This window comes from Trachemys scripta, chromosome 17, assembly GCF_013100865.1.
Source record: "Trachemys scripta elegans isolate TJP31775 chromosome 17, CAS_Tse_1.0, whole genome shotgun sequence".
Lineage (NCBI taxonomy): Eukaryota > Metazoa > Chordata > Testudines > Emydidae > Trachemys > Trachemys scripta.
The window spans coordinates 720,334-742,932 of record NC_048314.1 but is presented as its reverse complement, the minus strand read 5'-3'; the positions used below and the strand labels follow the sequence as shown (position 1 = coordinate 742,932).

Sequence of the window (22,599 nt, the reverse complement as noted above, 5' to 3'; positions counted from 1 at the left end):
GGGATTCGGCCCCTGCCCCCCCCCCCGGCTCCTGCCCGTTCCGCGCTGCCCCCGCCCAGACCCACTGCGCCCCGCATATGCCCGTGGCGGGCCAGGGGGCGGGAGGCTCCGCGGGGACTCCCGCATAAGCCCGTGGCGGGCCAGGGGGCGGGAGGCTCCGCGGGGACTCGGGGAGGGCAGCGTGCAGGGCTTGCTAATGCCCCAGGCCCCTTAAAACTTTTTTTTTTTGCTCTGTTCCCCCCCCCCTTTTGGCTCCGCCCCCGTCCCGATATTTTATAGTGGTAATCTGGTCACCCTAGTCCCCAGGCGGGCAGCCATTGTGTGCTGCTTCCTGCAGGCCACTCCCATCGAGGGACGGAAAGCGGGAGGTTCAAATTGGTGCAAGTCCCATCACACCTCTGGGTTCATAGCCCAGCACTGATGCCTGCTCTGCCCACCCAAGCAGGGCTCCCCGGGGGAAGGGAACTTTGAACGGCCCCTTCCTTCTGCGGTTGGTCCCCACGAGCTGGGGGATTCCCTCCCAGTCTTCCCTGCCAGTGTTCTCCACTGCATTCCTGGAAGTTGCAGACCCCAGCATGCCTTCCATCCCTCCCTTCTGCCTGCCACTCACATCTGGTGTGCCCATTGCGGCCACCCTCCTGGAACCAGCTCTGCCTACTTAGTGGCCTAGGTGGGCTGTCACTGCCGTGCCCAGGCCCCGCTGCAGCAGCATTGCTAACAGCCGGTCTCCTCCCTGCTCAGATTACCACCTGGTGGCAGAAGGCTTGGGAGGGAAAGGTTTCCTACTCAGCCGCCAGGATGAGGCCTGCATGGACAACATCATCCAGGCGGCGCAGGAGGCCTGCAGGGAGGGACACCCCACCCTGATCAACGCCCTGATCGGCAGAACCAGCTTCCGGGAGGGCTCCATCTCCGTGTAGGGCTGGGACCAGGCCCGGCAGTGCTCCCTGCCCACGCCAGGGTGGGCAGCCTGCCTTGGGCCCCCTACAGACACCTGCACAGTACTCCCTTCGGCGTTTAGTTGATCATCCTCCTCGTTCTGGCCCCAGAGCTGCTGCAGACTGACACAGCCACGCCTACCAGGGACTGGGGTCCTAACCCAAGCCCCTCAACAGGTAACCAGTGCCAGGACACTGGCCAGTAGGGATCAACCTGAAGAGAGCCTCAGGGCAGCAGGGACAAGGAAGCTTCTCTCAGTTCAGCACTGGGCAGGTGCCTACTTCTGTGGGAGATGGGCATTGTGCTTTGGCAAGCTCCTGCCAGTAGTGAGAGCAGCTGCAGGGATCTGGTTCTGGTGACAGCAGGGGGTCTTGCTTTCCAACTGGGCAGCCTAGGGATGGGCACTGGGGCTGGATTTCTGAGGGGCTTGGCACTGAGGGGTGGGGGTGGGGGGGCTTGTTGCCCAGCTCTGCAAGCCAGGGCCGTTGGCTGATGACTCTCTCTGGGGCAGGAGCCTGGCCTAGGCCTAATCTTTGGATGAAGTGGAGCTGCTGGGCCCTGCTGGGAGCCTTGGTTGAGGGAAAGCTGGCAGGATTCACTCCAGATCCACCAGGGCTGTGATTCCCCCAAAGCCCTATGATGCGCTACCAGGGCAGCTCCCTGGCTGACCAGCCTGAGTAGCTTTGGGCAAGGCCTGTCACCGCCATGCTCTCCAGTCCCATAGCCAGCACCAGGAGCTGCCATTGCACCGCCACTTCCCTGCTGGGCTCCAGTCGCTGCCACACCTAGGAGCCTAGGGAGGGCCATGCGTGCTGCTGCTCCCAGCCCCAGGTGCCAAGCTCTCCATTGCCGTAGTGTGAGGTGGCGTGGTCATGCAGTGGGGGTGGTCCGCGGTTAATGGGGATGTTAACAGAGCGGTTCCCTCTCTCTCTCTCCAAGCACATGCACTCCACCCACAGGGTTTCCCCCAACAATAAAGAGAATGATGGCACCAGGCCAAGTGTGGCTCTATAGCTGCTCTGTGGGAAGGGCGCCATCTAATGGTTAACATGGTGGTTTGACAGGATTGGTGGCCTAGAGCAGGGGTGGGCAAACTTTTGGGCCTGAGGGCCTCATCGGGGTTCCGAAACTGTATGGAGTGCTGGGTGCAGTATATTAAATTGCTCCCCGTAGGAATGTGCTACTTACGGCGTACTACTTACAGCTGCCAGTTCTGGTGCTCTAAGCGGCATGGTAAGGGGGTGAGGAGTGGGGCGGGGGCTGGATAAGGGGCAGGAAGTCCCAGGGAGCAGTTGGGGACAGGGAACAGGGGCAGTTGGATTGGTGTGGGGCCTGTCAGGGGGCGGGGGTGTGAATAGGGGTCGGGGCAGTCAGGGGACAGGGAGCGTGGGGGGTTGGATAGGAGGTGGGGTCCCGGGGTGGCGGTTAGGGAGCGGGAAGTGGGAGGGGGTGGATAGGGGGCGGGGGCCAGGCTGTCTGTGGAGGCATAGCGTTCCCTACCGGGGTATAGTGTATTAAATTGCTCCCTGTAGGAATGTGCTACTTACAGTGTACTACTTCCTGCTGCAAGTCCTGGTGCTCCGTAAGTAGCACATTCCTACGGGGAGCAATTTAATACACTACACCCTGTGGCTCACACAGCTGCGTAGCCTGGCAGGAGCTCACAGCCCCGCCACCCAGAGCGCTGGCGGCATGGTGAGCTGAGGCTGTGGGGGAGAGGGGACAGCAGGGGACAGACCGGGGGCTAGCCTTCCCAGCTGGGAGCTCAAGGGCCAGGTAGGATAGTCCCACAAGCCAGATGTGCCCCACTGGCCGTAGTTTGCCCACCTCTAGTCTCGAGGATAAAGGGGAAGCTGTCAATGTGATGTGTCTTGATTTTAGTCAGTCTTTTGACACTGTCCCACAGGACAGTCTCATACAAAAACGGGAAATGTCATCTAGCTGAACTTACTGTGAGTCGGGCGCACAACTGACTGAAAGACAGTACCTCAAAGAGTAGTCATCAATGGTTTGCTGTTCAACTGGGAGGGCATCGTTCGTGGGATCCTGCAGGGTCAGTCCTGGGTGTGATACTATCAGTATTTGACTTGGATAATAGAGAGGAGAGCAGGCTTATAAAATTTCCAGCTGACACCAAGCTGGAAGGGGTTGCAAGCACGTTGCAGGACAGGATTAGAATTCAAAACCATTTGGAGAATTGGTCCGAAATTAGCAGTGCCAAGTAGTTCATTAAGGAAGAAAAAATCAAATACAAACCTACAAAATGGGGAATGACTAGCTAGGTGGTAGTACTGCTGCAAAGGACCTGGGGGGCTATAGTGGATCACAAACTGAATATGAGTCAACAATGTGGTGCAGCTGTGAAAAAGTCTAATATCATTCTGAGGTGTATGAAGAGGAAAGTCATATGTAAGACATGGGAGGTAATTGTCCTGCTCTACTCAGCACTGGTGAGGCCTCAGCTGGAGTACTACCTGCAATTCAGGCTGACACACGTTAGGAAAGATGTGGACAAACTGGAGAGAGTCCAGAGGTGAGCAACAGATGATAAAAGATTTAGAAAACCGGACCTGTGAGGAAAGGTTAAACAACTGAGCACGCTGAGTCTTGGGAAAAGACGACTGAGAGGAAACCTGTTACCAGTCTTCAAATGTGTTAAGAGCTATTTTAAAAATGCCTGTGATCAATGGTTCTCCATGGCCATTGAAAGCAGGAGAAGTAGTAATGAGCTTAATCTGCACCAAGGGATGTTAGAACATTAGAACGGCCATACTGGGTCAGACCAAAGGTCCATCTAGCCCAGTATCCTGTCTACCGAAGGTGGCCAGTGCCAGCTGCCCCAGAGGGAATGAACAGAAGAGGTAATCAAGTGATCCATTCCCTGTCGCTCATTCCGAGCTTCTGGCAAACACCATCCCTGTCCATCCTGGCTAACAGCCATTGATGGACCTATCCTCCATGAATTTATCTAGTTCTTTTTTGAACCCTGTTCTAGTCTTTGCCTTCACACATCCTCTGGCAAAGAGTTCCACAGGTTGACTGTGTAATGTGAAGAAATACTTCCTTTTGTTTGTTTTAAACCTGCTGCCTATTAATTTCATGTGGTGACCCCTAGTTCTTGTGTTATGAGAAGGAGTAAATAGCACTTCCTTATTTACTTTCTCCACACCAGTCATGATTTTATAGACCTCAGTCGTATTCCCCCAAGCTGAAAAGTCTCAGTCTTATTATTCTCCCCTCATACAAAAGCCGTTCCATACCCCTAATCATTTTTGTTGCCCTTTTCTGAACGTTTTCCAATTCCAATATATCTTGTTTGAGATGCGGCAACCACATCTGCACGCAGTATTCAAGATGTGGGTATACCATGGATTTATATAGAGGCAATATGATACACCTCTACCCCAATATAATGCAACCCAATATAACACGAATTCAGATATAACGCGGTAAAGCAGTGCTCCGGGGCGGGAGGGCTGTGCACTCCGGCGGATCAAAGTAAGTTCGATATAACGCGGTTTCACCTATAACGTGGTAAGATTTTTTGGCTCCCGAGGACAGCATTATATCGGGGTAGAGGTGTATTTTCTGTCTTATTATCTACCCCTTTCCTAATGAGTCCCAACATTCTGCTCGCTTTTTTGACTGCCGCTGCACATCGAGTATATGTTTTCAGAGAACCATCCACAATGACTCCGAGATCTCTTTCTTGAATGATAACAGCTAATTTAGACCCCATCACTTTATATGTATAGTTGGGATTCTGTTTTCCGATGTGCATTACTTTGCATTTATCAACATACAATTTCATTTGCCATTTTATTGTCCAGTCACCTGGTTTTGAGAGATCCTTTTGTAGCTCTTTGCAGTCTGCCTGGGACTTAACTATCTTGAGTAGTATTCCTCCTGTCATTTGGTACAGAAGCTGATCTAAATGATAGGTTACAGTCTGCAGTTAGTAGTTCTGCAATTTCATATTTGAGTTCCTTCAGAACTCTTTGGTGAATACCATCTGGTCCTGGTGACTTATTCCTGTTTAGTTTATCAATTTGTTCCAAAACCTCCTCTAATGACACCTCAATCTGGTTCCTCAGATTTGTCACCTAAAAAGAATGGCTCTGGCTTGGGAATTTCCCTCACATTCTCAGCCGATGCAAAGAATACATTTCGTTTCTCCACAATGGCCTTATCGTCCTTGAGTGCTCCTTTAGCATCTTGATCATCCAGTAGCCCCACTAGTTGTTTAGCAGGCTTCCTGCTTCTGATGTACTTAAAACATAGTTTGCTATTACTTTTTGAGTCTTTGGCTAGCTGTTCTTTGCATTCTTTTTTGGCTTTCCTAATAATAGTTTTACACTTCATTTGCCAGAGTTTATGCTCCTTTCTATTTTCCTCACTAGGATTTAACTTCCACTTTTTAAAGGATGCCTTTTTGCCTCTGACCGCTTCATTTACTTTGTTGTTTAGCCACAGTGGCACTTTTTTGGTTCTCTTACTATGTTTTTTTTTAATTTGGGATATATATTTAAGTTGAGCCTCAATTATTGTGTCTTTAAAAAGTTTCCATGCAGTGCAGCTTGCAGGGACTTCACTTTTGGCACTGTTTCACTATCTTATCTGTTACACAAAAATGAGGAAGTTAGTGAAATGCTACAGTGTTGGGCTGCTGTGGTGTTTTCCTCGCCACAGGGATGTTAAATTTAATTATATCATAGTCAATATTACCAAGAGGTCCAGCTAGCTTCACTTCTTGGACCAGATGCTGTGTTCCACTTCGGACTAAATCAAGAATTGCCTCTCCTCTTGTGGATTGCAGGACTAGCTGCTCCAAGATGCAGTCATAGAATCATAGAAGATTAGGGTTGGAAGAGATCTCAGGAGGTCATCTAGTCCAATCCCCTGCTCAAAGCAGGACCAACACCAACTAAATCATCCCAGCCAGGGCTTTGTCAAGCTGGGCCTTAAAAACCTCTAAGGGTGGAGATTCCACCACCTCCCTAGGTAACCCATTCCAGTGCTTCACCACCCTCCTAGTGAAATAGTGTTTCCTAATATCCAACCTAGACCTCCCCCACTGCAACTTGAGACCATTACTCCTTGTTCTGTCATCTGCTACCACTGAGAACAGTCTAGATCCATCCTCTTTGGAACCCCCCTTCAGATAATTGAAGGCTGTTATCAAATCCCCCCTCTCTCTTCTCTTCTGCAGACTAAACAATCCCAGTTCCCTCAGCCTCTCCTTGTAAGTCATGTGCCCCAGCCCCCTAATCATTTTTGTTGTCCTCCACTTGACTCTCTCCAATTTCTGCATATCCTTTCTGTAGTGGGGGCCCAAAACTGGACACAATACTCCAGATGTGGCCTCATCAGTGCCGAATAGAGGGCAATGCTCCTCTCTTCCCTCGATCTGCTGGCAATGCTCCTACTAACGCAGCCCAATATGCCATTAACCTTTTTGGCAACAAAGGCACACTGCTGACTCATCCGCTTCTCATCCACTGTAATCCCCAGGTCCTTTTCTGTGGAACTGCTACTTAGCCAGTCGGTCTCCAGACTGTAGCGGTGCATGGGATTCTTCCGTCCTAAGTGCAGGACTCTGCACTTGTCCTTGTTGAACCTCATCCGATTTCTTTTGGCCCAATCCTCCAATTTGTCTAGGTCACTCTGGACCCTATCCCTACCCTCCAGCGTATCTGCCTCTCCCCCCAGTTTAGTGTCATCTGTGAACTTGCTGAGGGTGCAATCCATCCTATCATCCAGATCATTAATAAAGATGTTGAACAAAACCGACCCCAGGAATGACCCTTGGGGCACTCCACTTGATACCAGCTGCCAACTAGATATGGAGCCATTGATCACTACCCGTTGAGCCCAACAATCTAGCCAGCTTTCTATCCACTTTACAGTCCATTCATCCAGTCCATACTTTTTTAACTTGCTGGCAGGAATACTGTGGGAGACCGTATCAAAAGCTTTGCTAAAGTCAAGATATATCACATCCACTGCTTTCCCCATATCCATAGAGCCAGTTATCTCATCATAGAAGGCAATCAGGTTGGTCAGACATGACTTGCCCTTGGTGAAGCCATGTTGACTGTTCCTGATCACCTTCCTCTCCTCCAAGTGCTTCAAAATATTAGGATATTATTGGATATTGGGAAACACTATTTCACTAGGAGGGTGGTGAAGCACTGGAATGGGTTACTTAGGGAGGTGGTGGAATCTCCATCCCTAGAGGTTTTTAAGGCCCAGCTTGACAAAGCCTTGACTGGTATGATTTAGTTGATGTTGGTCCTGCTTTGAGCAGGGGATTGGACTAGATGACCTCCTGAGGTCTCTTCCAACCCTAATATTCTATGATTCTATGAAAATGGTTTATTTGAGGACCTGCTCCATGATTTATCCAGGGACTGAGGTGAGGCTGACGGGTTTGTAGTTTCCCGGGTTCTCCTTCTTCCCTTTTTTAAAGATGGGCACTATATTTGCCTTTTTCCAGTCATCTGGGACCTCCCCCGGTCGCCACGAGTTTTCAGAGATAATGGCCAATGATCTCTGCAATCACATCAGCCAATTCCCTCAGCACCCTCAGATGCATTAGATCTGGACCCATGGACTTGTGCATGTCCAGCTTTTCTAAATAGTTCTTAACTTGTTCTTTCACCACTGAGGGCTGCTCACCTCCTCCCCATACTGTGTTGCCCAGGACAGCAGTGTGGGAGCTGACCTTGTCTGTGAAGACCGAGGCAAAAAAGAGCATTGAGTACTTCAGCTTTTTCCACATCATCTGTCACTAGGTTGCCTCCCCCATTCATTAAGGGTCCCACACTTTCCCTGACCTTTTTCTTGTTGCTAACATACCTGTAGAAACCCTTCTTGTTACCCTTCACATCTCTTGCTAGCTGCAACTCCAGTTGTGTTTTGGCCTTCCTGATTACACCCCTGCATGCTCGAGCAATATTTTTATACTCTTCTCTAGTCATCTGTCCAAATTTCCACTTCTTGTAAGCTTCTTTTTTGTGTTTAAGTTCATCAAAGGTTTCACTGTTGAGCCAAGCTGGTCGCCTGGCATATTTGCTAATTTTTCTGCACATTGGCGTGTCATTTAATGTGTCAAGAAACTTTATCTCTGCATCCCATCCTGAGGTGACATGTACTCAGTCAATATGGGGATAGTTGAAATCCCCCATTATTATTGAGTTTTTTATTTTAATAGTCTTTCTAATCTCCCTGAGTATTTCTCAGTCATATCACCATGCTGATCAGTAATATAGCCCTACTGCTATATTACTATTAGAGCATGGAAATAGTTATAGAGATTCTATGGTACAGAGTGATTCATTTCATTTAAGATTTTTACTTCACTTGATTCTATGTTTTCTTTCCCATATTGTGCCACTCCCCCACCAGCACGACCTGTTCTGTCCTTCCAATATATTTTGTACCCGGGTATTACTGTGTCCCATTGACTATCTTCATTCCACCAAGTTTCTGTGGGCATGTCTACACTTACCTCCGGAGCGATCAATTCACCGGGGTTCGATTTATCGCGTCTAGTGAAGACGCAATAAATCGACTGTCAAGTGCTCTCCCGTCGACTTTGGTCCTCCACCAGAGTGAGAAGCGTAGGCGAAGTCGACGGGGGAACAGCAGCAGTTGATCTACCACAGTGAAGACACCTCAGTAAGTAGCATACCCAGCTATCTATGTTTCTAATGATTGAATTGCCCATTACTAATATCTGTCTCTTCCTAATTGGAATTCCCTCCCCCGGAAAGGTATCCTCAGCGCGAGAGGAAACCACAACATCATCTGAAAGGAAGGTCCCAACTATGGGATCATTTCCTTCTGCTCCAGTTAGATGTTCTCCTTCCCTGAGACTTTCCATCCTCCTCAACAGCACAGAGGCTGTCAGACCGGGGGTGGGACCATTGTACTATGCCCCAGAAAGTCTCATCTGTGTACCTCTCTGTCTCCCGTAGCCCCTCCAGCTCAACTCTTCTGGTCTCCAACACCTGTACATGGTCTCTGAGGGCCAGGAGCTCCTTGCACTGAATGCATACATATGCCACCTGCCCATAGGGCAGGTAATAATATATGCTGCATTGGGTGCAATAAACTGGATAGTTCCCACAGGGTTGCTGGACTTCTGCTTGCATTCTCTTTTTTACTCCAGAAGCTCGTTCCTTTTGTTGTTGTTTTGTTTTTATCAGGGGGTCCACAGGGGATTTGTTTTTATCAGGGACCTTTAAGTTTAAAGAATGGTGTATCTAGCACTCTCCCCCCTACACACACATACTCCCCCTGTGAACTCCCTTGCAAAACTCCCATGAGCCGCTCGTGTTCCCTAGCTTCTCTGGTCGCTTCGGGCCTTTTAAAGCTCTGGTCTTCCTGAGTAGCCCCACACCCAGTTAAGGGTTGATGGGTGCTAAAGGGCTTAGGAATCAAAGCCTCATTAAGAAGCTCTCAGTCTTGCCTAGCAGGCTCCTAGGCTCAGCACACACACGGTCAGCACATGGTTTCCCCAAACAGACCACACGGTATATTTCAGTCAAGCAGCAAGCACACCACAAACACACACACAACAAACTTACCCCAAGGGTTATGTAATCGCTCCTCCTTCATCTGGAGAACTCCCTCGCAAAACTCCTGTTAGCTGCTCCTGTTCGCTAGTTCCTCTGGTCACGTAGGAGCAAACTTTCTCATGCTGACATTAGTTAAGCTCTGGAACAGGCTTCCAAGGGAGGTTGTGGAATCCCCGTCATTGGAAGTTTTTAAGGACAAGTTGGACAAACACCTGTCAGGGATGATCTACGTTTACTTGGTCCTGCCTCAGTGCAGGGGCCTGGATGTGGTGACCTCTCGAGATCCAGCCCTACATTTCTGTGAGTCTGTGGTATTGGCACAGGTGTCCCTACTGTCAGCAAGCAAGAGCTGGGCTGTAGTTTCCAGCCCCGGCCTAAGCTGCCACTCCTGCTGGAGGGCCTTGCCCGCATGGGCAGGTGGAGAATTGGGCCAAGGGCTCTACCCAGCTGGAGCCACAGTCCCCCACCCTCCCTTCCATGCCTTTCTCAGCACATTGAGCAGAGGAGCCCTTGTGCCCCTCACCCAGCCTGTGGTGGGGCAATGGAGAGGAGACTGGCTGGGGTGTGGGGCACAAGGGCTCCTCTGCTCAATGGGCTGGGGGAGAGGCTGTTCCCCCAGCACAGGTTTGCTGCTCCCTGCCCACTTGCTCTTACTCTTGCCCAGTTCCTGGAGGTCAGGCTGGGATGAGGGGCACTCTCATTGTGCCATCAATGTTAGCTCCTTGCTGCTTTCAGGCTCTGGTGCCCCAGTGCTGCCCCACAGCAAGGCAGTGATCTAGCTTGGCAAAGGGTTAAAAGCCAGCAGAGCCAGCACCCAAAACAGGGGGCCATAGTCTCTGATGCAGGGGCAGAGCCTGGAGCCAGCTGCCCATGCCGAGAGGAACAGTTGTACCTTGCTCCCCCTGCCAGAGCAGCAGGCATGACCTGAGGCAGGCCGTGCTCCTCCCGTGTATCCTTTCTGCCCATTCCAGCTGCAGCAACTGGCCCACATTGCAGTTTTAGGCTGAGGCCAGTAGGGGGGGGGCCTTGCTGGCCTCCACACAGCACTTGAGCAGTGGAAACATCTATTCCTGGGGGAATTCTGCACCACTGCGCAATGCAGCATTTGCACAGAATTAATGTTCTGTGCAGAATTTCCTTTGTGCCTGCAGAATTTGCACTGCTAGCTGCCAGTAAGGGCAGCAGCTGCAGTTCCCAGCATGCCCTGAAGGAAAAAGGTAGGGTAAGCAGACATCCCGCTATTTCGGTGTCTGTCCCACGTCCCGACCGATCTTTGGTTGGGACACATTTTTTCCTGATATCCGCGGGCAGCACTGTTTGTTTGTTTTTTCTCTTCCCCCCCATGTGTCCCAATATTTTCTTCCCCTCAGCTGGTCACCCTAGAAAGAGGTGACATGCAGGAAATTCCATACAAGCCCTGGACCCAGCATCAGGTTGTTTCTCCCTCTGGGGGGTAGGAAGTGTGGGTGTCTAAGCTGGGGGGGGGGCATGGCTGGGCTGTGCAGAAGAAGGGGTGTGGGTGCCTGGACTGGGGGGCACCACGCAGCTGAGCTCTGGAGGGAGGGGGGTATGGGTGTGTCCTCCCCAGCTGGAGCGGGGAGAGAGAAGAGGAATTGGTTTGTTGTAGGGGTTTCTTTAACTCTCTACCCCTGGAGGAAGTTCATTTGTTGTCTGTATTGTTACAGATATAGTTGCTGACAGGTACTTTGAACTAAATTATCAAAATAGTTGAAATTGATGTGAGTACATTGTGTTATTGTTACAAAATATGCAGAATTTTAAAATATTCTGTACAGAACTTTTAAATTTTTGGTGCAGCATTCCCCCAGGAGTAAACATCACTGTTCCTGCCTGCAGGGACCCCCAGCTCCAGCACAGTGACACGGCCCAGCAGATAGGAAGGCAAAGCTGGTGCCTACAGCCACCCCAGGGAGGGCAATGAAGGGGACAGCCCTTCCTGCCCACATTAGCAAGGCTGCTGCCCAGCTCCCCAGCTTGACCCCACCCAGCCCTTGCTGCCATGGCCTGAGTGTTCAGTACCTATAACAGCTGGGTCGGAGGCAGCTGGAGCCCTGGCAGAGGCACCCTCTTCCCCTGGTGAATGTGGCCCCCACCCCCTATGCGCACACACACAAACGCACACACCCAAGAGCAGGTGTAGCTGGTGTCCTTTATTGCTGGTGTTGGCAGGGGCATGCATACATAGGTACCATGCTGACTCCCACCCTGGCATGGGCATTTCCTTAATACACACAATAAGTAGCCATCCCCAACTCCCCATGGCTGGGAGTGCCAGGCACCGGGGGGAATGGCTGGACCATGCAGCCCTCTCCCCAGACAGGGCCCCCCAAGCAAAGCTGCTTCTATAACATGGTGGCACTCCGCTGTGACCCTCTTCTTCAGTCCCAGACTCATCCATGGGAGGAGAAACTGCAGCCCTCCCTTCACATTCACGTGGGTTCCCTTAAGCTAATATTGGGTGAAGGGCCACCTCCCCCAAACTCGGGGCACTTTTCCTCCCTGCCAGAGCAGCTCAGAAGGGGGTACTGGGCCTTGTGCTTTGAGAGGGGATGGGGTGAATTTCTATTGGAGCCTGGAGTGAGGGGAAGAGTGAGTGTCAGGGTTTTACCCCTTCCCTAGGCTTTTTTCCCCTATAACTGAATATTTGATAAACACTGTGAAAATCCATAGGTTAAATACCCACACGGAGCAGCCAGTCTTCACGAATATGCACACACACACACACACACACACACACACACACACAAACCACATTCCTATACCACACACATCCCACCTCCAAAGATGTACACACAAACACACCACTACACATAAACATACACACACACACATCCCACTCACAAACGTACTCACAAACCACCACCCCCAAACATGCACACGCACCACATACAAACATGTTCCTACACCATACAAACGTCCATCCACCTCCTCAAATGTACACACAAACCACACCCCTATGCCCTCCCACACATACATACACACACACACGCAAACATATACATAAAGTACACCCACCTGACACCACACACACACGCCCCCTACACTGCACACCCACCCAAACATGTATACACCCCCCTACACCATACATACACAAGTAAGAACTATAAATAAAGCTGGCCTCTCCAGTACCGGGCTCCCTGAAGTGTGGTTGTGTGGGGGGATTGGGTGCATTGCCATGAGGCCCTGCAGTGAGCACCCTCAGGCAGCTGTGCCCAGGTGCCTGGCACCCTGAAATCAGCGCTGCAGGTGCAGGCTCTGCAAGGCACAGCAGCTTCGGATATCCCAGCAGTGCCCAGGAAAATGCCAGAGCTGGCCTGGGTGCAAGAGGGCAAGTGATGCCTTGAGCTTAGCTTGGGGCCAGACTGCCCATGTGTTGCCCTTTCATGGGATCCATTTGGAGAAAGGCACATCTAGGGAATCACCACCAGCCCTGAGCACCACACATACACCCCCCCCCACACACACACCCCCAGCAGGGCCCCAGCTTGGAGCTCCAATGTGGCGGCACTGCATGGAAGCCAGGGGCCTTGGTGTAGCCTGTGCACTAGCTTCCCCTACTCTGTAATGCAGAAGGTGGAGGTGACAGCCAGTGAGCTGGGGCCTCCAGATCACATCCAGGGCTGTGCCTGCTGCTGCTCGGTCGAGAGTGCCTGGGAGGCCTCCCTGCCAGGCCTGGCCTGAACAGCAGGTGCAGGGAAAGCCCAGGCTGGGGCCTTGGCAGCCAACCCCAGGCCCTGGATTCTCAGTGGCCGCCGGCTCCAGGGTGGGGCAGAGACTGGGAGACCAAAGATGCCCATGAGAAGCAGTCACAATGAACTCCAGGCCCCACTCGCTTGCTCATGCTGGTCTGTCCACATGCCATGGGATCCCAGGGCTGCAGCCCATTCTCCCCTAGCGTGACCAGACAGCAAATGTGAAAAATCGGGACAGGGAGTGGGGGGGTAATAGGAGACTATATAAGTAAAAGACCCAAAAATCGGGACTGTCCCTATAACATCAGGACATCTGGTCACCTAGTCTCCCCTCCCTGTTCCACCAAGAGCTGCAGCCGAGTAGGCTTGGAGGCAGCAGCCAGGCTGGGGGGAGCCTGGAATATTGTCAGGTTGGGGGAGGATGTAAACATGGCATCAAGATACTAACTAATGCCATGGCAAGCTGAGAGTGAGGTGCCATGCCTGGCACAGCCCCTCCTCCTCCCTGGCAGGGTGCAGTGGATTGTGGCTTCTGTGGAAAGCAGCCCCGGAGCAGAGCCCACATGATGGAGGTCAGGGACCCTTACTGATATTCTAACACTATGCAGGGGGGACGCCTCGCCTGGGATGGTGGGAGGCCAGGAACAGGCCTTAGCCCTGGCTCTCTCCCGGCCCAAGGCTGCCCCCCACCCAAGTGACACTTAGTAGCAAAACACTGACTGCGAGGCCAGTCCCACAGCAGACCAGACTGAGCCCACTGCAGCTAGAGCCCCGGGGCAGCCCTGACACCCATCTTCCTGAGACCCAAGTCAAACTCCCACCTGCAAGGAAGGCTCCACCTGGGATGCTAGAAGGGGCATCAAAACTCACCACCCTTAGGGGCTGGGAGGGCTGTTACCCCCTGGAGGCTCCCTGCTGACCAGAAATACATGCCACGGGAGGGATAGGTACATGGTGGTCCTGACCCGCCCCCTGTGCCATGCCCAGGGCCTGGCGCTGCCTTCCTGACTAGCCTGCGTGAAGCACCATATTGACACAGCTGCTACGGCTTGGAAAGCCCCCTGCCAGGGTCACACGAGCGGTGCCCACAAACTTCTGCTCCAGCCCAGCCAGGGGACAGGCCAAGCTCACAGGTTGATTCTTTGGCTTCTGAAATGCAGAGGCAAGGAGAAGGCTCAGGAGGGAGCCGCTCCCCCTGCCCTGTGCGCTCCCTTCACATGGTATTGCCCCAGGGCAGAGAGCCAGGCCAAGGGAACGCCAGGATCCAGGCTCCTCCCAGCCCGTCACACAGGACTGTGATGCTGCCCTGTAGCCAGACAGAGCTACTATGTCACCCACGGTAGGCTGAGTGTGACCCTGAGTGCAGCCCCATGGCTGGCTCAGCCCCTCGTCCATATTCCAGCCCCAGAGCCCCAACCTCAGTGAGCTGCCACACACTGGCCTGGTGGAGCACTGCCCTGGTGTCTCCAAGCCCCCATCCATGCTGTGCAAATCAAAAAGCTGAGAGCCAAGTGCTACACAAATTTGGTCACTCTCCAAATGGCTTTGGCTTAATCTCTGAGTTCCTATTAATACTGGGAGCTTGGTGGCCACACCTGGGTGTCTGCCCCTGGGGGCTCGGCGGCCACACCCAGGCGTGCACTGTGTTGGTCTCTCCAGAGCTCCAAGCCCCGAGGGCAGAGTGTGCTGGAGCCCACGAGAGAGCATGAGAACACCTTCTGTACGCTGTACCTGCTGCTCAGGGCCCCTGCTCCTGGACAGGTTGCTGGATTAAGGCTGACGGCATGAGTCACTGCCTGCTACAGGGCTGGGAGAGGCGCCTGAGCGTGGAGCCTAAAATTCTTTAGCTGAAGCCCCACCATCTGGTGCCTGGCACCTCCCCTGCTGGCGTCAAGGCCCCAGGCTGTGCCCAGCTCCCACCACCTGGCTCGTGTTTTGGTGACACTGAAGCCCGGCAGGGGATGTGGATGGTTCCAGGGAGCATAAGGGCAGGGGGAGCCAGGCACTGTGGTGGAGCAGCCAGGCCACTCACAGGCACACGTTGATCTGCTTGGAGAGCTCTCGCTCCAGGTCCAAGATGAGGGCATCGAAGTCCTTCAGGTTCAGGCGGGGGCTGAAGGGCGCATCAGGGTCGTCAACCAGGGCAAAGTCCCCCACGAAGACCGTCTGGCTGGGGCCGCCCAGCCCCTCCCGCAGGTCCAGCACTTCATTCTCACTGCCGGCCACCTCGGCGTAGTTGACCTCGTGCCCCGGCCCGGCCACCAGCCCATACTCCTGGCTGCACACACTCCACTCCCCAGCGTAGCGGTTGGTGGGGGGGCTCTCCAGGCCACGGGGCCGGTGACGAGCCACCACCTCGCTCTCCAGCAGGTCCAGCCGCAGTGTAGGACAGCGCCTCTGCCGCAGGCAGGTGGACTGGGCCCTTTCCCGGCCCTCCACGCCACACCCTTTCCTGGAGGGGGCTGGGGAGACAGATCGCAGTTACCACAATGCTCTCCTCCCACAGCCAGACAGGCCAATCGGGGCTTCAATCCCAAGGGAAGAAGGCCCGGCAGCACGCTCACCCCCCACCCCGCAGCAGGCCCCTGGTGGCGTGCTCTCCCCCCACCCCCATCCCACAGCAGGCCCCCAGAAGCACGCTCTCCCCCCACCCCGCAGCAGGCCCCTGGCGGCATGCTCTCCCCCCACCGCCACCCCGCAGCAGGCCCCCGGTGGCGCGCTCTCCCCCCAACCCTGCAGGAGGCCCCCCGCAGCACTCTCCCCCACCCCGCAGCAGTCCTGTGGCCAGACACTCCCTCCCCTCAGCTGCACTTACCAGGCCAGGCCTGCAGCAGATAGTGCAGCACCTCAATGTGCCTCTTGAAGTCAACAGCACTGGAGATCTCCTCGCAGTGGGCGTAGCTGCGGGCCCTCTGGCGCCACGGCTCCTGATTCTGGTTGAGCAACACTGGCCCGAAGCATACGGCAATGTTCTGGGAGTTCATGCGGTTAAAGTCGTGGAAGGAGGACACCAAGCTGAGATGGTCCAGCAGCACGGTCAGCGTAGCCTGGGGAGAGGGGAGCATCAGTCCAGGCCCTGCCCCTGCCCCACCCACCCAGTTTTGAGGGCTCAGGATCGTCCCAGAAATCCCACGTTTTTGTACCTCAGAGATCACAGCCTTAGTCTGTGCCCAGCTGCCAGGCTCCTTGGAGGGAAAGTACCTGACTCGGAGAAGCTGGGGGAAGGAGGGACGGCCTGACACTGAAGCCTAGGTGGCTGGAAGCTAAAGCCAGATAAATTCAAACTAGAAATCAGGCACAAGTGTTTACCAGGGATGGGGATGAACCACTGGCACAAACTCCAGGGCAAGTGGTGGATTCTCCATCTCTTGATGGCTCCAAAGCCAGGCTGGGGCCGGGCTGGGAGCTGCTTTAGCCAAACAGAAGTTACTGGGCTCAATACACAACATGGGGGTAACTGGGTGACACGTAAGGGCCAGTGCTGCCCAGGAGGTCAGACTGGGTGATCTAATGGTCCTTCCCGGCCCTAAAATCGGTTAGTCTGTGAGAACTGTGATACTTCCTCTCATCTCACTGCGGTGAAATCCCTCAATCCCAAGGGGCAGCCAACCTGGAAAGCCGCCCAGGGTCTCAGGCCCCAGCAGTGAGCGGCTCCGTGCCTGAAGCTGTGCCGGAGGAGTGCCCAGCCCCATGTATCCAGCGCTGTGACAGGCATGCGCAGCCCGTGTGCGCGGCAGGGGCAGCGCTGGCTCCGTGCCGGTGGCAGTGCCAGGTGTGCCCAGCCCCCGTGTGCGCGGCAGGGGCAGCGCTGGCTCCGTGGCAGTGCCAGGTGTGCCCAGCCCCCGTGTGCGCGGCAGGAGCAGCGCTGGTTCCGTGTCTAGATCTGTGCCATGCATATGCCTGGCTCTCACATGTGCAGCAGGACAGTGCTGACTCCATGCCTGGAGCTGTGCCATGCACATGCCCAGCCACCATGTGTGTGGCAGGGGCAGAGCTGACCACAGCCTCCCACGTAGGAGATGGGAATGTGCCAGACTATGGTGACATTGTTGCAGCAGCACCAACCAGCCCCCCAGGACTGCTCCAAGGGCACCATGGCTTGGCTCCACAGCCAGGTCTCCTTTCCTACCTGCCCACACTCCCCTGCTCCGCCCACTGGCAGGCACTCACCTTCTCAATCTCCGGCAGGCAGTCCAGCAGCGCAATCGTCTCCTTTGCATTCTGCCTGCTAAGCATGTCTTGGGGCGATCGCTGGGCCATGGCCTCCAACACCACCTGGTAAAAGGTCTTGGTGATGAGGGGCGTGGGCAGCTCCCGCAGATAGTCCTTCAGGATCCCTGCAGGAAAAAGGCCAGACTTCTGTCAGCTCCTTGGCAGGCACCTCAACCACACTGGTCCTTCCTGGGTCCCATTCGGGGGACGGCACAGGACTCACGTCACTGAGCAGCCTATAGAAACTACAGGGAGTGCACAGAGAGCCCGGACTTCTGGGTTCAGTCTCTGGGAGGTGAGTGGGGTCTAGTGGCTACGGCAGAGGGACTAGGAGTCAGGACTACCTGGTTCTACCCGTAAGGGGAGTGTGGTCTAGTGGGTTCAGAGAGTCTAAGGCCAGAAGGGACTATTATGATTATCTAGTCTGACCTCCTGTATAACAGGCCAGAGAACGTCCCAAAATAATTCTAAGAGCAGAGCTTTTAGAAAACCATCCAATCTGATTTAAAAACTGTCAGTGATGGAGAATCCCCCACGACCCTTTTTCCAATGGTTAATTACTCTTACCGTTAAAATATACTCCTTATTTCCAATCTGAATTTGTCTGCTTCAACTCCCAGCCATTGGATGGGTGTTACGGTTTTCTCTGCTAGATTGAAGATCCCCTTATTAAATATTTCTTTCAAATGTAGGTACTTATAGACTAAGTAAGTCACCCTTTAACCTTCTCTTTGTTAAGCTAAATAAACTGAGCTCCTAAAGTCTATCTCTGTAAGGCATATTTGCTAATCCTTCAATCATTCTCAGGGCTCTTCTCTGACCCCTCTCCAATTAATCAACATCCTTCTTGAATTGTGGGCACCAGAACTGGACACAGGATTCCAGCAGGATCGCACCCGTGCCAAATACGGAGGTAAAATAACCTCTCTGCTCCTGCCCAAGATTCCGCTCTTTATGCATCCAAGGACTCTTTCGGCCACTGTTCAGCCGATTCTCCACCAAGACAACTACCAGATCTTTTTTCAGAGTCCCTGCTTCCCACTGTAGCATCCCCCCATCCTGTGAGTGTGGCCTTGTTCCTGATGTCTACATGTACATTTAGCTTTATTAATACACACACTGTTTGCTTGTGCCCAGTTTACCAAGCGATCCCGATCACTCTGTATCAGTGACCTGCCCTCTTCAGTATTTGCCACTCCCCCAACTTTTGTGTCATCTGCAAACTTTATTAGTGATGATTTTATGTTTTCTTTCACCAGGCCATTAATAAAAGTTAAATATCGTAGAGCCAAAAACCAGTCCCTGTGGGACACTACTGGAACCACACCTGCTCGATGACAATTCCCCTTTTACAATTACATTTTGAGGCTTACCAGTGAGCCAATTTTTAATGTGTGCTGTTATATTTATATTGTTCTAGTTTTTTAATCAAAATGTCAGGGGGTACCAAGTCAAACGCCTTGCAGAACTCTATGTATATGACAGGTACACTATTACCTTTATCAGCCAAACTTGTACTCTCATCACAAAAAGGTATCAAGTTAGTTGGACCGGATTAGAGGGGGGGCCAGGAGACAGGACTCCTGGGTGCTTTACCTTGCTCTGGGAGAAGAATGGGATCTAGTGGGTTAGAACGGGGGGGCTGGGAATGAGGACTCCTGGGTTCTACACTCAGTTCTGGGAGGGGAGTGGGGTCTAGTGGCCAGGTGTTGCAGTGAGCCTCCTGATTTGCCTGAGTGTGCGTGCAGGGGTGGCAATCTGGGAGCTGTGCTGGTGCTGCATGGGGGTGAGGAGTACCTGGGCACTGACCTGTGATGACGTTGATGTCTGGGTACAGCTGTTCAGAGAGCGTCACGGCTGCACTGTCCCTCTCGAAGGCATCACGCAGTTCCTTCTTCACAGCTGCCGAGCCGCACAGCCGGTAAAGCCCTACAATCTGGGCAGAGGAGGTGCTGTCAGCGGGAGAGCCCAGCCCTCCCCATTTGTCCCAGGACCCAAGGGGCAGCATAGGGAGGGGACAGGGATACAAAGAGGGAAGACAGCACAGAGCCCACAGCCTGCTGGGATCCTGCCTGTTCAGGAGCCGTGCTCACCGGCTCCTCGCCATGTACCTGCTGTGCCTGTGTTAGCTGCGTGGCATGGGACTGGAGTGCCAGGTGTCCTGCAGAGCCCACTCCCCCACTATCGCCTCCCCCACCACTCACCTTCAGTCCCCGCTTCTCGATCTGGGAGACGCATTTCTGGATCAGCAGCGGCACCTTGGTGGCAGTGTTCTCCCTTTCCACCAAGTGACGCAGCTCCACGCCAAAGACCCGGGGCTCCCGGTCACTGGGGCTGCTGGGCATGTCCCACTGCTCCACCAACGTCAGCTTGCAGTAAAGCAGCCCGCGCGGCTCCAGCCGCACTGCCAGCTGCTGGGCCCTGCACCCTGAAGAGCAGAGGGCACCGGCACATGTCAGACCGGAGCGAGATGTGGACGATCAGCAAGGGCCAGCTGGGAAACCACAGCATCTGCCCCCCCTTAGTTCTGCCCTATGCCCCCCACAGTCCTGTCCATCTGAGCACCATTGGACCCTGCCTCCTGCCCATTTGTAGGTGCCCCCCAGAGTCCTGCCCAGCTGAACCCCATGGAGCGCTGATCCCTGCTCATCTGTATGTGCCCCCCAGAGCCCTGTACATCTGAACCCCATTGGGCATTGCCCCCTGCCTGGATGCCACTGCCCCCTCTCAGGCCCTTTCCCGATCACCAGAGCCCCTGCCTCACTGGCTGCTCCCGTTACCTCTGAAGACGTAGGGCAAGACAATGGTGCCATGGCAGCACACACGGTTCCGGCAAGTAGCCAGATCCCAGGAGAAGACAATGACCTTGAGGTGTCGGGCGCCCTCCAGTTCCAAGTTGAAGGTGTGGTTGAGGCTGAGGAAGGGGGCTGTCCAGGGCAGCAGGGCCGTGCGCGCCTTGGGGGCTGCGTCCACCTGCAGGACGCAGAACACCTCCCTGGACTCAGCCTTTGGGGGCTTAAGGTCCCCCACACCGTGCAGGTGGACACTGACTAGGCCTGAGATGGGCTGCACACAGCGTGGCTGTTCCAAGGAGCTGTAGGGCTGGAAGGCATCCACGTCCAAGCTGGCCCCAGGCTCATGCCCCTCTGGCCCGGGACAGGCACGCTTGTCCGCTTTGGCCAGCAGCTCAGGGGAGTCACCATCACTCAGGTAGCCGCCCTTGCTGGCTGCCTTGGCACGGTGTGGGCCCTGCTGGGATGCCACGCTGCTGTCCAGGTGGTAGCGGCTGATGACATTCCCCGGCTCCTTGAGGGCCTCCTGGGGTGAGGTGCCGCCACTGCCCTCGGGCTCCTGCCCCCGGGGCCGGGCACTACGCAGGCTCAGCTTCCTCCTCAGCTCAGGCAGCTTCTTCATCTTCAGGGAAAGGCGGCGCACGGTGCCCGGGGACTTCACCCTGCCCAGGGAGCGCCCCTTCTTGGAGACGCTGGGGCTCAGCGGCGGGGATGGGCCAGCCAACCCCACAGCCACGCTCACACATGAAATCGGCAACTTCCCTGCGGGGAGAGACCTGATGAGACGGGCAGTGGACACTGGCATGCATGGAGAAAGGGAGCCCCTTCATCTGGGGCATGGAAGGGAAGGGCCATTACAGGGAGGAGGGCCTGTGGGACCCAGAGCAGCCAAGACTGACTTGCTGGGGACGGAAAGTGTGGCTGATCCCACACAGGGAACCAGGCTGCAGTGGGGATGCAGATGCAGGAACAGGGACCTGGGGAGGGGCTCTATGGAAAGAGGGGGACCCCACGGGATCGGGTGCCCCATGAGATCAGGGAACCAGCAAAGGGGGGCCATGGGAGGGGAGGGGCTCATGAGATCAGAGTGCGTCTGCCACCAGAAGATGGTGGGGCCACGTGGAAGCAGCTCTCTGTCTCATGTTTCTGCCATGCTGTTCAACCCACAACACACCCTGTTAGCACCACACCCCTCACCATAGTCCTGTGTCCTGCTGGCACCCATCTCCTCGCCTCGGCCCACTGGCCCAGCTGGGGTAGATGTATTCTGTGAGCTGGGGCTCTCCACTTGCCTGGCGATGCTCCTGGGGGGCCCTTCATCACCTGGCTCTGCCCTGCTGGGCCTGGCCTTATCCCTGTCAGATTCCCGGCTCCCTGTGCCACTGCCCCACTTCCTCCAGGAGCTGCCAGGCTCGGTGCCTTGCCTGACACCCACAACGTCCTCATCTTCAGGGATGGGGTTGTACCAGATCTCCCCTTCGCTGCCCATGGCGCCCACCTCCTTCAACTCTGTGCTGGCGCTGGGGGCCAACTCCTCCAGGACCTGGGCCTTGCCCGAGGAGAGGATCCAGTGGCGGCTGCTCCTCTCCAGGTTCTGCAAGTAGGCGCCATGACTGGCAGACCTCACAGCATTGCAAAGCTCCACATACCTGCACATCGACTCAGCTTCCTCATCACCAGGGGCCAGGCCGGGCTGAGGGGCAGGGGTCGCTAGGGCCAGGCCAGGCTGAGGGGTGGGGAGCGCTGGGGCTGGGGGGCTCTCCACAAGCCAGGCCTCATCCTTAATGGCTGGCTCCCCTGTGTGGGTGGGGGAGAACAGTTCCTGGGGTCGCAGAGGGCACTGGGGGTCCCCGTCAGTCTCTCGCCCACAAGCAACTGGCCCTACCCCTTCACCCTCATTCTGCAGCTCTGCCGAGGCCATGGGGCTGGCAGACACCTTCCTGCTGTAAGAGCTACATGGCACGTCCCGGATGCCACATGAGAACCTGGCCCAGCTCTGCTTCCTGGACACGGTGATGGCTGCCCCTCTCCGACAGCTCCCATCGAGGTCATGAGACGCTGGCTCTGGCCCAGAGCCTGGCTCCAGCTCCATGGGAGAGTCCAGCATCCTGGAGGGGCACTCTGTGGGGAACAGGAAATGTGAGCGGAGGGTTAATATCAGAACATGCCCAGGGCACACACACACCATACCTCGTGCATACCTAGTGCGTACACCAAGTGCCCACCCAACGTATACACATACACACCATACCCAGTGCACACACAGTCAGTATGCACCCAACACGCACCACAGCCAGCACACACCCAGTGGTTACACACCCACCCACCACGCCAAGTGTTCTCCCAGCACACACAGCCCAA

The 22,599-nt window shown here is 54.7% G+C and overlaps 2 protein-coding genes across 2 annotated transcripts in view; one reads left to right on the top strand and one right to left on the bottom strand.

Moving 5' to 3' along the window:
- The window catches only part of LOC117867178 (2-hydroxyacyl-CoA lyase 2-like), a 33,919-nt gene extending 31,725 nt beyond the window's left edge, over positions 1–2,194 (top strand). Inside the window, exon 7 of the mRNA XM_034752005.1 lies at positions 742–2,194. Coding sequence (XP_034607896.1) covers positions 742–920 — 179 coding nt within the window. The 3' untranslated portion in view covers positions 921–2,194. The remainder of the gene's footprint in view (positions 1–741) is intronic.
- A 9,478-nt stretch (positions 2,195–11,672) lies between these two features.
- Positions 11,673–22,599, bottom strand: part of SYDE1 (synapse defective Rho GTPase homolog 1) — a 31,094-nt gene continuing 20,167 nt past the window's right edge. Inside the window, exons 2-8 of the mRNA XM_034752142.1 lie at positions 21,436–22,359; positions 20,227–21,000; positions 19,651–19,874; positions 19,256–19,382; positions 17,405–17,571; positions 16,050–16,281; positions 11,673–15,696 (exon numbers count right to left, since the gene is read on the bottom strand). Coding sequence (XP_034608033.1) covers positions 15,263–15,696; positions 16,050–16,281; positions 17,405–17,571; positions 19,256–19,382; positions 19,651–19,874; positions 20,227–21,000; positions 21,436–22,359 — 2,882 coding nt within the window. The 3' untranslated portion in view covers positions 11,673–15,262. The remainder of the gene's footprint in view (positions 15,697–16,049; positions 16,282–17,404; positions 17,572–19,255; positions 19,383–19,650; positions 19,875–20,226; positions 21,001–21,435; positions 22,360–22,599) is intronic.